Source organism: Sus scrofa, chromosome 7 (genome assembly GCF_054392235.1).
Source record: "Sus scrofa isolate SSC_HxYL_T2T_F1_AM1 chromosome 7, Sscrofa_HxYL_maternal_Yorkshire_Landrace_v2.0, whole genome shotgun sequence".
Classification (NCBI taxonomy): domain Eukaryota; kingdom Metazoa; phylum Chordata; class Mammalia; order Artiodactyla; family Suidae; genus Sus; species Sus scrofa.
In genome coordinates this window covers 39,736,505-39,750,408 of record NC_139389.1, presented here as the reverse complement: position 1 = coordinate 39,750,408, position 13,904 = coordinate 39,736,505, and the positions used below count along the sequence as shown (strand labels likewise).

Genomic DNA, 13,904 nt, shown 5'->3' with positions numbered 1-13,904 from the left:
CCATGCTTACTATTCCTTCTGATGGAGTACTGAGCCCTCCCTGCCATCCTCTTCCCTGAGCTAAGCCCACTCCACCCTTCAGCTCAGCTCAAGCGTCATTTCCTCGGAGAAGCCCTCCCTGAGCCTGAGCCCACCTTCCAGGATCAGTTCATCCTGACAATTCACTCCCAGCCTATATCCCCCACGCGCTCTGAGAGCATGGCGGGGGCAGGGGCAGAGGTCTGTCCTCTCTGCTCTCACTCTGTTCCACACCTAGTCTGATGCCTGGCTCTCAGTGACGGCTCAAGAAACTACTTGGAGAAGGAATAAATCTTCCATTATTTTTCAGTACCTTAAAAGCCTCACCCTTAAAAAAAGTTCAATTTTTAGTCCTGGTCTTGATGTCATCAGGTCCTATTTAAAGCCCTAGGACTCTGTGGCTGTGCCAGAGCCAAAGCTGCCTTCGAGGCCCACATGACTACCCCAAGGCCCCACCTCCTGTGGTTCACACCAGGGAAGGCAGACAAGACTGTGGATCTGGGTGGGCGTGGGGATCAGAGCTCCCATGCTCTGCCCCAACCCTCAGGTGCACACACGACTCCAAGCCCAGCCTCTGCCAGCTCTGCCTCCCTTCCTCCCCACCTGTGATCATCACTGGGACCCCACCTCTGGGTGTGCGGTGTATGTAGGCCATGCTACCATCTTCCAGCTGCACGGCTTGTCCATCCTCGAAGGAAAGAGGTTCTGTAATGAGAACAAGGCCTGCCTTTCTCTGGAGCTCGGTGTCAGGCAAGGGTCCTTCCGTGGGGACTGCCGGCCTCCCTCCTGAGGCAGGTGTGTCCTGAGAGGCCCTCACCTTTCTGCACTGTCACTTGGTGAATGTATGCGGTGGTCCCATCCTCGAGCTGGATCACTTGCCCTTCAAGAAGCTTCTCTCCTGTGGAGGTAGAAATGGAGAGAAGCAGGCCAAGCCCAGAAGATAGACACCTGCCCGTCTTAGCAGAGGCCTGTCTGAGGCACAGTCTGCATGGCTAAGCACAGGGGACACTCTCCACATTCCCTTGTCCCCTGCCTCCCAGACTTGGGTCTCAGAGGGGCTGGGAGTAGAGACAGCCTGCTGTGATGGGGGGAGGGGGGCTGTGACCCCCAGCTCCAGTAGACCCCCTTCCTGTCACTTACAGGAGGAGCAACTTCATCTATGCTTCTACCCAGGCATGGCTAAGCAGGGACTTCGAAACCAGCACTAAGTTGCTGAGACTGAGCTAAATGGGGAACAAAGGATGCCCGGGAGTCTGGAAAGGCTCCAATGGATCAAAATTCAGATATGACTCAAACGAACTAAATCAAAATACATTCCCTTGCCTCCCTCTGTGGCACTATGCCAAGACCCAGACCCTCTGACAAGGTGGTATGTCTTAGAGGTTAAAAGCAATTGGCTCTGGGAGTTCCCTGGTGGCTCAGCTGGTTAAGGAGCCTGCATTGCCACTGCTGTGGCTCTAGTTACTGTTGTGGCGTGGATTTCAACCTAGAATTTCCTCCAAGAAGCAGACAACAATGGGGAGAGGCAGGTGAGGAGAATGGCTGACCGACAGGGCCCTCGCGCCCTGCTACAGAGGTGACCGTATATTCTGGTCTGCCTGGAACAGTCCCAGGGCCTTTACACAGAGCACGCTCTTCCACTCTCAAAAGTGTCGGCTTTGAACAACACATTTTATGCTCACCCTAATTACAGATAAGCCTCATAAAATTTTAGGGCTTCCAGCTGGCTAAGCTGGGCCCATCAGAGCTGCCTGCCGACAAAGATGAAAGTGCCCTGATCAAGAGCTTTGGAGAAGCTCACCGGCAAGTGAGCTGCCTTTCAGCACAACGCTCGTCTGGTTCCTGAAGGCCAGCTCTACTCTCAGAAGTGTGAAGTCTGTTGTGTGTAAGTACACACTACAGCACCATGGAGGAGACAGAGAAGAGAGGCAAGAAGAATGACAAGAGGAGATATAATCAGGGAGAAGGGGGGAGGCAGAGATACAGACATAAGAAGGAAAGATGTAAGAAAGCATGTGGCCTTCTCAAGCCAAGTGTGGACACTTTTTTTTTGGGGGGGGTCTTTTTAGGGCTGCACCCATGGCATATGGAGGTTCCCAGGTTAGGGGTCAAACTGGAGCTGTAGCTGCCAGCCTATGCCACAGCCATAGCCATGTGGGATCCAAACTGTACTGGTGACCTACACCACAGCTCATGGCAATGCCAGATCCTTAACCCACTGAGCAAGGCCAGGGATTGAACCTGCGTCCTCATGGATGCTAGTTGGGTTCATTAACCACTGAGCCACTATGGGACTCCAGGACACATTTTTTTGACCATGGCTGCAGCATACAGAAGTTCCCAGACCAGGGACTGAACCTGCACCATAGCTGCCACTGGAGCCACAGCAGTGACAATGTTGGATCTTTAGGCTGCTGAGCCACCCAGGGAACTTCACCACTTGTTTTTTATTCATTCATTCATTCAACCATTAATTCATAACATGGGAAATAACTGGGTTCCCAGAGTAAGCACAGCCTTATCTATTTCTTACGTTCTTCCATCCCACTGAGATGCAGCAAAGTGGCAAGAACTATGATGGGAAGTCTGCAAACAGAGGGCTTCAGGCTTCAAAAGTGTTCTAGAGAAGCTCCATTCTCAAGAAAATAAAGCCAGCCAGACCCACACATCATTATATGGAAAGAGCTTATTGATGCGATGATGGGGTCTCTTTGTCGTCATCAGGAAGCAGACAATTAAAATGATATCAACAAACAATTTATCTGTAAGTGTGGGACCTGAAAAATATTTTGACACTGTGTTGAAATGAAGGAGGGTAATGTTGCAATGACAGTGCTGTCATATGGAGGCGGCACTCACAGAGTCCAGAAAGGCAAAATAAGGAGTAGGAATGAGGCAGTGTTTGGCCGGTGCTGTCCAAGAAAGATGCACATGCCATCTGGCACGGCTGGGAGCGCCGGTGAGAAAGGAGGAGCTGCGTCCTGGCCAGAAGCTTCAATAAGCTCTGTGCTCACTCCATGCCCTCCTTGACTTTAAGCTCCTTGAGAAGCTGAATTTCAGATAAACAATGAATTTTTTTCTTTGTACTTTTTTTTTTTTTTACTGTTTTTAATATTTAATCCCACGTTTATACATGTCTTTTTCATGCAGTATTAGGGAAATATTATACTACAAAATTATTTGTTGCTTACCTGTACTTAAAATTTAACTGTATGCCCTAAATTTTTACTTTTGGTAACCCCAGCGGGGCCTAAGGCATGAGATCTATGCTTGGGTGCCCCCTCTGAACCTTGAAGAGAGTGGTAGGAGCTCAGAAGGTAGTCTGGATGCTTAAACTTGCTTGAGTTAAAGCGAACTGCTTCTAGAAAGCACTGAGGAACCGGATAGGGAGCATGTGAAAAGCAGGAAGTCACAACCAGCACTATGTACATCCATTCCAGAAATTTTTATGAACTACTCGCCACATGCAGGAAATCAGCCTTTCAGAGGTTTTGGCCCCCAGCGCCAGGTGAATCTGATTGTCTAGCTTGCCTAAGTGGCACTTTAAAGAGTTCCCTTTTCATCAATCACCTCGAGAGATGCTCATGCAGAGCAAATTGTGGCAGGAGGGCAGGGTGGTGGTGAGACCTTTGGAAGGGGACAGGGTGGGGTGCTGAGGTCCCTGAGCAATACCTTTGACAGCTTGCTGGACGTAGGCCATCGTCCCGTCACTGAGGGTCACCGTCTGCAGCCCCAAGCTCTCCATGGCAAACGCCTACTCGTGCGCTGAGACATGAAGCTGGCTTCCTCCCAGCGCCAAGAGCCGCAGCCGAGGTCAGAGTCCCTTTTGTGTCACAAACCTGAGAAAATGAATGGTGTTATATTACGAGCTGCACAGCTTCCTCCTGTCAAAAGGACACACAGGGAAAGAGTGAAGGAGGCCAGCCAAGAAGAAAAAGAGGTGAGTTCTGCAAAGCAGAGAGTTCAAAATATACATACTTAAGAATTCTAAAGGTTAGTGTACAAGCATGCCAGCCAAACTGGTTGCAAAGTAAGATTTTATTAATCAAAATCCACTTTTAAATTCACTTCCCTTAGAAGGGAGCCCTGTTGGAGGCAGGGGCCCCAGTGAACCCTACTGTGGCTGGCTCTCCGTGACCACGCTGACATCTCTCCTGCGCTCAGAACCATCCATTCACCAGCCTTGTAACCACCTCACAGGCATCACAAATAGAACAAGTCCCTGACGGAACTCACAATGTTCCCTCCCCAAGAACTATCCCACTCCCAGCATCTCCACGCCGGGGGTGGCATCTTCAGCCACCCAGAATCAGTGGGTCATCCTTGCTGCTTCTTTTTCCATCACAAGTCTAGGTACACCCCCATCTTACACCATGCACAAAAATCACCTCAAAATGGATTAAAGACCTGAATGTAAGACCTGAAACCATAAAACTCCTAGAAGAAAACATAGGAGGTAGCTCTCTGACATCAGTCTTGGTGATGATTTTTTGGATTTGCCACTAAAAGCAAAGGAAACAAAAGCAAAATTAAATAAGCAGGACTACATCAAGCTAAAAAGCTTCTGTGTAGCAAAAGAAACCATTGACAAATGAAAAGCAACCTACTAAATAGGAGAAAATATTTGCAAATTATATGACTTTGAGGGGCTAATTTCCAAAATATACAAAGACCTCATAGGATTCAACAGCAAAAAAGCAAATAATCCAATTAAAAGATGGGCAGAAGATCTGAACAGACATTTTTCCAAAGAAGAGATACAGATGGCCAAGAGGTATATGAAAAGGTGCTCAACATCCCTAATCATCAGCAAAATGTAAATCAAAATCACAATGAGGTATCACCTCACACCTGTCAGAATGGCTATTACCAAAAAGACAAGAAAAACAAAGTGACAGCAAGGATGTGGAAAAAAGGGAACCTCTGCGTGCTATTGGGAGGAGTGTGAAGTGATGTAGTCACTATGGAAAATAGCATGAGGTTCCTCAAAAAATTAACAACAGAACTACCATATCATCCAGCAATTCCACTACTGGGTATTTATCCAAAGAAAACAAAAACATTAATTTGAAAAGATATATGCACCTCCATGTTCACTGCAGCATTATTTACAATACCCAGGACATGGAAGCAATCTAAGTGTCCACTGATAGGTGAGTGGATAAAGAAGTTCTGAGACAGAAAGACAGACATACACACATACACACAACTCGTATTCAGCCATAAAAAAAGAATGAAATCTTGCCATTTCAACACCATGGATGTGCCTTGAGGACATTATGCCAAGTGAAAAATCAAGAAAAAACAAATACACATGATCTCACTTATATGTGGAATCTAAGGAAAAAAAAATTCTCATAGATTTATAGATACAAAGAACAGACTGGTGATTGCCAGAGACAGGGGTTGTGGGTAGGTGAGATGAGTAAAGGGAGTGAAAAGGTATGAACTCCCAGTTATAAACGAAGTCCTGGGGATGTAACATACAGCATGGCAGCTGCAGTTAATAACACTGTACAGCACATTTGAAAGTTGCTAAAAGTGTGTTAAAAGCTTTTATCACAAGAAAAAAAATTGCAACTGCTTAAAGGGCTAGATGTTAACTAGACTTACTGTGAAGATCATTTTATAATATATATAAATATTGAATCATTATGTTATACACCTGAAACGAGTATAATGTTGGACGTCACTTATACCTCAATTTAAAAAATTAAAGGAGTTCTGGAGTTCCTGCTGTGGCATAGTGGGTTAAGAACCCAACTGCAGGAGTTCCCATTGTGGCTCAGCAGGTTAAGAATTCTACTGCAGTGGCTTGGGCCACTGCAGAGGCTGGGGTTTGATCCCTGGTCCTGGAACTTCTGCATGCCATGGACAAAAAAATTAAAAAATAAAAAAAAGTCTAGGTACCTGATTTCATGTACCACCTTTCACCTCGAGTACTCTAAGCATCTCCTAACATATGTCTTCAAATAAGTTTCTGCCCATTTCCTATTCATTTTGCAATGTTGTGTCAGAGTGTCTTAAAAAAAAAATGTACATACCTAAATCTACCACTTCCTTGATCGAAACACTTCAGTGGCTTCCTATCATCCTAATGCAAGGCTGGGCCCCTTCTAAATCCCTGCAGCTCTGTACTACCTCTTCCCGACACTCGTGATCCTAGAGTCACCTACTTCAGTACTTGCCACTACCTCTGTTACACGCTGCCTACACAAGACTCGGGGCTCCAGCCTGGTTTCTGCCTCACAGTGGTTCTCTCTACCACCCCTTGGGCAGTGACATACCACATCCTGGTGCAGGAGGGTGGCACTTGCTCTGCACCTGCCAGGGGAGGAGGCAGACTGGATCTTGAGAGGCGCCCTTGTGAAGCCTCTGCTCAAGCTTCAGGGGTTAAGATTCCCTTTGCCACCTATCCTTGGAGGCTCCTGGACTTGGAGTCTGGACTGCCTACCTGATTCTCTCCACCTGCCAGCTGCTCTTCTCAATCAGCAGTGCCCAAACGGTTTTCACATTAGGGAGCCCAGAGAGAAGAATATTTGTATGGCACACTTTTTAGCTGTGCCTGTGGCATGCGGAGGTTCCCAGGCCAGGGATCAAACCAGCACCACAGCAGTGACCTGAGCTCTATAGTGACAACTCCAGATCCTTAACCCACTGAACCACCAGGGAACTCCTGTATATCACACTTTGGAAGCTGCTGCTTGAAGCCAAGAGCAACCAGCTGGGGTTTTGGCAGCAGGAAGGGCTGAGTGGATCAGTACCTTGATGTAACTACAGCCCATCTGTGACAGGCTGGTTGGGATGCTCTAGCCCAGACTTGGCATCGCCACTAGAATTCTTCATTCATTCTGTCCATAAACATTTACTGAATGGGCTAAGCTCTGGGGAATGCCAGTTCTACTTCCAGTAACAGTGAACACTGCTGGGGAGATAACCAGATACTAAGCCTTTACATATGGTAACTGGTTTAATCCTCACAACAGTCCTATAATGAAATACTATTGTTGTCCTCATTTTACAGCTGAGGGGATTGAAGTCTGAGACATTAATTTGCTCAAGACCATACGCTGAGTGGTAGAAGAGGATGTGATTCGAGGCCACCCGGCTCCTGAGTGTGCTCTTAAGAAGTCTACTCTGCTTCCTAAAGCAGAGGTTTTGTGTTTTTTTTTTTTTTTTTTTTAAAGGCAGAGGATTTTAGTTGGCAGTTTATGAACCCTGAAGCCACCCGATAATGCTTTTCTGGTGTGTAAGCTTGTATATTTCTGAAGAGGGGAGAGTTCATGATGTCAGCTGCGCCTTACAGGGATTAAAGGAGGTAAAGAACCACTGGTCTAGGCGGCAATTCCAACATCTGACTCACTTCCCAGGTCTACTAGGATCCTGGCGGTGACCCCACTGCTGCCCAGAGTCCTGATAACCCCCACGTGGTCCCTGTCTCAAGAAGGCTTCAGTCCTGACCTCTCCTGGTCTGCTCCAGCATCTTGGACTTTCATTCTCATAATCAGGGAGAGAAGTTCTTTTTGTAACCAGTTTTCATATTAGCAGTGTTGTGTCAGAAATAAGAATGTGCCTGAGAGACCTAGGTCTGAAAACAAAGCAGACTGTAGGCTGAAAAGGGATTACAAAATGGCCTCAGATCTTCACAGCTGGGCCCTGTGGCTGATGAAGCAATGGCTGGTTTAATTTAGCGCATCTGTTATTCTAGTGATTTTCTGAGGAAAATCCTGTCATGGTTAAGGACATAGGCTCTTGTGTTGACAGCCTGGGTTCTAATCCAAACTACCTCTTTGGACAAGCAACTGAACCTCTCTGAACCTAAAAAAAAAAAAAAAAAAAAAGAAGATAATAGCATTCTTCTTAACAGGTTGCTTTAGGATTAAATTAGGTCACATACGTAAGCATTCAGCACAGTGATGGCACATACAAAGTACTCTAGAAATATTGGCGCTAAGAAGGGGATGGAAGAGGAACCTAAAGATACGCTGTGGAAGCAATGCATATTTCCAAAACATAGCCAAGAGTACTGGCAACAGCCCGGGACCAGAAGTCTGCAGAAAAGCTTCGAACCCTGATTCACTTTTTTTTTCCTCCTTTTTATGGCCACACCTGTTGCGTCATGGGTCTAATCGGAACTGCAGCTGCCGGCCTACACCACAGCCACAGCAATGCCAGATCCGAGCTGCACCTGCAACCTACATTGCAGCTTGTGGCAATGTCGGATCCTTAACCCATTGAGCGAGGCCAGGGATCGAACCCAAATCCTCATGGATACTATGTCGGTTTCTTAACCCGCTGAGCCACAACAGGAACTCCTAACCCCGACTCTACCTCCTGTGACTGCCACTTAATCTGCAAAATAAAATCTTGGCCCAAATAACCCTAAAGCCCTTTCTATTGCTCATGCTAACTACATTTATCAAATATATAGCCCTTAATATGTTGCAGCTGCTGTTCAAAGCACTTTACATATATCAACTTTTGATCTTAAAAGAAACCCCATGAGAAGTAGGTACACTAGCCCCATTTTACAGATGAGGTGACTGAGGCTTAGAGGGGGGCGTAACCTGCTAGAGTTCCCACAGCGTGTTAGTGCTGAGGTCAGGATCAAATCCAGGCTGGCTGGCCCAAGAGTCCACACCTCTCAATGTCTGGTGCGTTTCTTCCTTTTGCTAATCCACCGTGACACAACCTTAGCTGTCAAAACAGCTGGTTGTTTAACTTTCATCTTACCCACTGTAACTTAAACCCTGTTCTTCGTGACCTGACCACATGGAAATAGGGAATAGCTGGTAGCCACATTTCCCAAAATAACGCCTTTTAGACTCAAAGAAAACAAATCTCCACTCTTTTACATGCTCTCATGTCCAGGCTAAATATCCAGTTTTCCTCCTTAAGCCTCATAATATAAACCTTAAAAACAGTCCCCTCTCGCTCTCTAACCTTTTCTGATCTCTGAAGCCGCCTTCCAGCAGAGCCTGGTACCAGGCACATATAAGTGTCTGACTGCCTTTTTTCTCCCTTTCTTTTGTTAAATGATGGTTACTCTGAATCCTCCTGTGCCAGTACTAAACTAACAACAGTGACAATGGCAGAGCCAAAGAGAGGCCTGTCACTGTCAGGATGGCTGGGTCTGAGCAGATCCCACCTGTACTTGACAGTTCAGATTCTTAACTCCTGGGGCCGTCTGACGAAGGGCAAGGTGGAGCAGGGGCATAAGGTTTAAAGCCCCCTAAGGGCCTGAGCTGGGTATACAGGAGAGACAGTATGGGGGAAAGGGTGGGGGAAGAAGAGCCACGACAAGGGGCAGGGGTGAAAAGGGAGCATTCCTGGCACTCCTGGAATTAGCCCTGAGCCCACTTCCTGTCTGCAGCATTTTAAAATGAACTTTGGAGTTCCCATCATGGCTCAGCGGTAACAAACCCAACTAGTATCCACGAAGACCCAGGTTCAATCCCTGGTCTCTCTCAGTGGGTTAATGGATCCGGCGTTGCCATAGCTACAGTGTAGGTCGCAGATGCAGCTTGGATCCCGGGTGGCTGTGGTTGTGGCTGGTAGCTGTAGCTCTGATTGGACCCCTAGCCTGGGAACTTCCATATGCTGTGGGTGTGGTCCTAAAAAAAAAAAAAAAAGAAAAGAAAAACAAATAAAATAAATGAACTTCATCTACTGTTGGCTCTGATGCAGGAAATACTCTATGGCTTCATAATATAAAACCATGTTTCCTACGTAAACATAAATTATAACTATCAGCGAGATACCACCTAGAAAAACTGATACATCAGATCTTTAGGTCTCTCCAGTTCAGCTGATCTACAACCAAGCTAGGCTTTGCTTTGACTACAGGCACCTGTTCGCTATTCTATCATTTCTGCTAACCCGAAACCAACTCCCTGGACATTTGGAACAAGGCTTTCTGTACAGTACCTCAGCCAGTTCAGAGGGCAACTGTATTGAGAAGCCAACCAAAAAAAAAAGAAAAAAAAAAAGAAAAAGAAAAAACAAAACAGAAGAATGTTCAACTTTGGGGAAAAAAACTGTGACTTAACTTTCAATTATTTCCTCATTTGGAAATATAAAAAACTTCTCAGAGGGGACAAAGCTACATTAAGTTGGGAAGGATGAAGGCTGAGGGAGTCAAGTGGCAAACAAATTAGAACCAGATTTAGAAAAGCTGTAGTAAAATATTCAGTATTTGTTATTATAGAAAAAGACCTCAATGCATACAAAAACCCCTGGTGAAACTGGCTTGGTTCTGTGGGTTTCCAAACACTAAAGAGAAAACAGGAAATTAGTAACAGAAACACATTTAAAACATCAGCTAAACATCTCTTTCCAAAAGGCACACTGATGTTAAAAGCCCAAAGTACTTTTTAGTATCGTTCTTATTTGGCTACTACAATTTTACAAGTTTGAATTAGTTACAGAAAAGGGAGTAATTAGGCAAAGTGGATTATTTTTGCTTCCAAAACGGCAGTGAAAATGTAGACTCCTTTATACAAAACAGCATTCATTTAAACTAAAACAGATAACTTAAAAAACTAATTTTCAGCCAAATGTTTAAGTGAATTTTAACACCTTAGTTTATAAGCACCCAACATAGCAATCCATGGATGGATTTCAAACCCACCTTTAGTCCATGGAAAGAAAAGTCCAGAATAAAGGTAATTTGGAAGGTTACCCTAAGGATATCACTTTATGTCAATAAGCAAATTAACACAGAAATGATGGGATTACCTCTCAATTGTTTCTGGAATTCAGCTGGGGTCAATGCTGGGCTTTTAGAAGGACTATTTGAAAAAGAAACATTCCACCAGCATCAGGAGAGACTGGATCATCAGTTATTTAGAAACACATTATTTAAAACAATGCCCTGAGTCAAAAAGGTCAAATTTATATTAGCAGTTTAGCAAAATGGAATGATATCCAGATCTCAACCAGAAAGAGAAGGTAGTTTTGGACTTTTGAAACATCAAGTCAAAAGAAAAGTTGCCTTAAAAAAACTCTCAACATTAGGGAAAAATATTAAAGAAATAAAACCCAAGACATAATATTAAAAACACATGTAACTCAACCATACACTTAAAAATGGTTAGGATGGTAAATTTTATGATGTGTATTTCACCACAATGAAAAAAACTGGGTGGCAAAAAAAACACCCCCAAACCAAAAAAACACATGCAGACACTTACAAACCTCCGTGAACAATATCAAATTCCCACTGGACAAATAAGGGTATAATATGAGTTCACATAAGCAAAAACCACTAATATTAAATGAACAACACACAAAAAGTTCACTCTTATTAGTAATTAGGAACAAGAAAGAGTCATGGTGATATTATACTTAGAGAATTAACAAAAATCAAAACAAAAGTATTTACATCCAGCAGACAATGAGATATCACTACACTCTAATTACGACAGCCAAAATCCAAAACAGTGGCAACAAAATGCTGGTGGGAATGTAAAATGGCATAGCAAAGTGGCACTCTGGAAGACAGCTTCATAGTTTCTTACCACAAGATCCAGCAACCACACCCCCAGGTATTCACCCAAATGGGCTGAAAGCTTGTGTCCACAGAAAAACCTGCATGTGGATGTTTACAGCAGCTTAATTCATAACTGCCCCAGACTGGAAGCAACCAAGAGGTCTTTCAATAAACAAACTGTGGTACATTCATACTATGAAATATTATTCAATGATAAAAAGAACTATTAAGTCACAGAAAGACATGGAGGAACTTTGAATGTATCTTGCTAAGTGAAAGAAGCCAACCTGAAAAGGCTAAATACAGTATGGTTCCGACAATATAACATTCTGAAAAAGAAAACGTAAAACAATAGAGACTGGAAAGATCAGTGGTTGCCAAGGGTGCAGGGAAGGGAGGAGGGGTGAACAGGTGGAGCACAGGCCATTAAAAAAATATTTTTTTTGGCTGCACTTGCAGCACGTGGAGTTCCTGGGCCAGCAACTGAAGCCCCACCACAGCAGTGACAGCACAGGATCCTTGACCTGCTGAGCCACCAGGGAATTCCCATATGGCATTTTTCGGGCAGTGAAACTATTCTGCATAAGTCTATAATGATGGATACCTGACATTATACATTTGTCAAAACCCACAGAATGTACAACACAAAGAGTGAACCGGAATGTAAACTACAGACTTTAGTTAATAATAACACCTCAACACTGGTTCATCAATTGTAGTAAATACACCACACCAATGTAAGATGTTAACGGGGAAACTGGGAACTAGGGGGTGGTGGGTGGAGAAGAAGGGAGTATATGGGAACTCTCTGTAATTTCTGTTCAGTTTTTCTGTAAACCTCAAGAAATAAAGTCTACTATATCAAAAAAAAAAAAAAATCCAACCATTCATGTTGGCAAGGCCAGGAAAGGCATGTATTGCTGATGGCATGATGGGGGGCCCTCAGCTTCTCCAGAGAACAATCCATCACCGCTTAAACCCACCAGGTTAACCTTTCCACCAGCAAAGGTTCAGGATCTGAGATCTAGTAATCCCACCTTCATAATTCATCCTGTGAAAAGAATGGACATAAAACAAGAGCTTCTTGCACAGGATGCTTATTTAAATGTTTTAGACAAGAACCATAAGACCCCCTGGATTAGCAGAGGTTTGACAAATCAACACTAACTGAAAAAAGACTCATACAGTTCCAACTCCTAAGCACCAAAGGATAAGAGGGTAGAAGAGGCCAAAACGAAATAGTTGTGCTAAAAGTAGGGGGTATAACCTTAAAAAACTAGAGTCACTGAAATGAAAAGACAGCAGCACTAATCTGAGAGGTAGTTCTACTGTGACCACTAAAACCATCTGCTTGGGTGCCAGCTCCCTGCTTTGGGGGGTTTTCCTTTACTTCCCCCACAGCTTCCCTATAACCTGCTCCTCACTCCTGGGTCCTGCAAGGCAGATTATCTATTCTTCCTCTAATTCATGCCAGTCTAAGTATTGAGGTAGGCAGCTTCTTTCTCTAGGACTTTTCTTCCCCTCTTTTCCTATAATCCCCCATAACTACCAGTGGTCTAGTTACCTCTTTTTCAGGTGTGTGTGTGTATTTTTCTTTTTAGGGCCACACCCGCAGCATACGGAAGTTCCCAGGCTAGGGGCTGAATCAGAGTTGCAGCTGCTGGCCTACACCACAATCACAGCAACACAGGGATCAGAGCCGTGTCTGCAACCTACACCACAGTTCAGGGCAAAACCAGATCCCCTACCCACTGAGCCAGGCTCAGGGTAGAATCTGCATCCTCATGAATACTAGTCAGATTCATTGCTGCTGCAGCACTACAGGAACTCCAGGCACATATTTATTTTTAATTGTGGTATTCTTCAAACTGAGCTATGTTGTGCTTTGTGTGTCTTGTGGAATAGTGTGTCATGGTGGGGCCCCGGATTCATGATCCTATGCTGAACTTAGGTGGTCTGTATATTCTTAACTCAAAGAATGCCCATGAGGCTGTGGAGAAACAGGCACAGTCTTGTATCATTGGTGGGAGTATACACTGGTACAAGCTCTATGTAGGGCAATTTGGCAGTTATCAATCAAAATTACAAATGTACATACCATCTGACCCAGCAACCTCAAGTCTAGTCTACAGGTACATGTGAGAAAAGTGGCACACGCTCAAGGTTATTCTTGGCATCTCTACATGTAGTGATAGCAAAAAATTCTAAACAGCATAAATGTCTATCCATATAGAACTTTCGTACTATGCAGATATAAATAAATGAAAATGTCCCTTATATACTGACATGAAAAGATTTCCAGAATATATTGAATTCAAATTTTGAGGTATAAAACAGTGCCTTTTATATGCTGCCACTGTCATAAAAAAATCTGTGGGCAGAGAGTGAAGGTTGC

At 44.4% G+C, this 13,904-nt stretch overlaps 1 protein-coding gene across 38 annotated transcripts in view; it reads right to left on the bottom strand.

Moving 5' to 3' along the window:
* Positions 1–13,904, bottom strand: part of ZNF76 (zinc finger protein 76) — a 31,155-nt gene that overhangs the window by 8,697 nt on the left and 8,554 nt on the right. For 31 of the 38 annotated variants that reach the window (XR_014809983.1, XR_014809976.1, XR_014809986.1 and 28 more), the window contains exons 2-4: positions 3,691–3,857; positions 836–916; positions 646–723 (exon numbers count right to left, since the gene is read on the bottom strand). Coding sequence is in view for 9 of the 38 variants with exons in the window: in XM_084967902.1 (XP_084824028.1) it covers positions 646–723; positions 836–916; positions 3,691–3,763 (232 nt within the window). In the remaining 29 variants the exon portion in view is untranslated. Of the gene's footprint in view, positions 1–645; positions 724–835; positions 917–3,690; positions 3,858–11,537; positions 11,608–13,904 lie in introns of all 38 variants that reach the window. The other 7 variants (XR_014809999.1, XR_014809988.1, XR_014809980.1 and 4 more) reach the window with 1 other exon arrangement.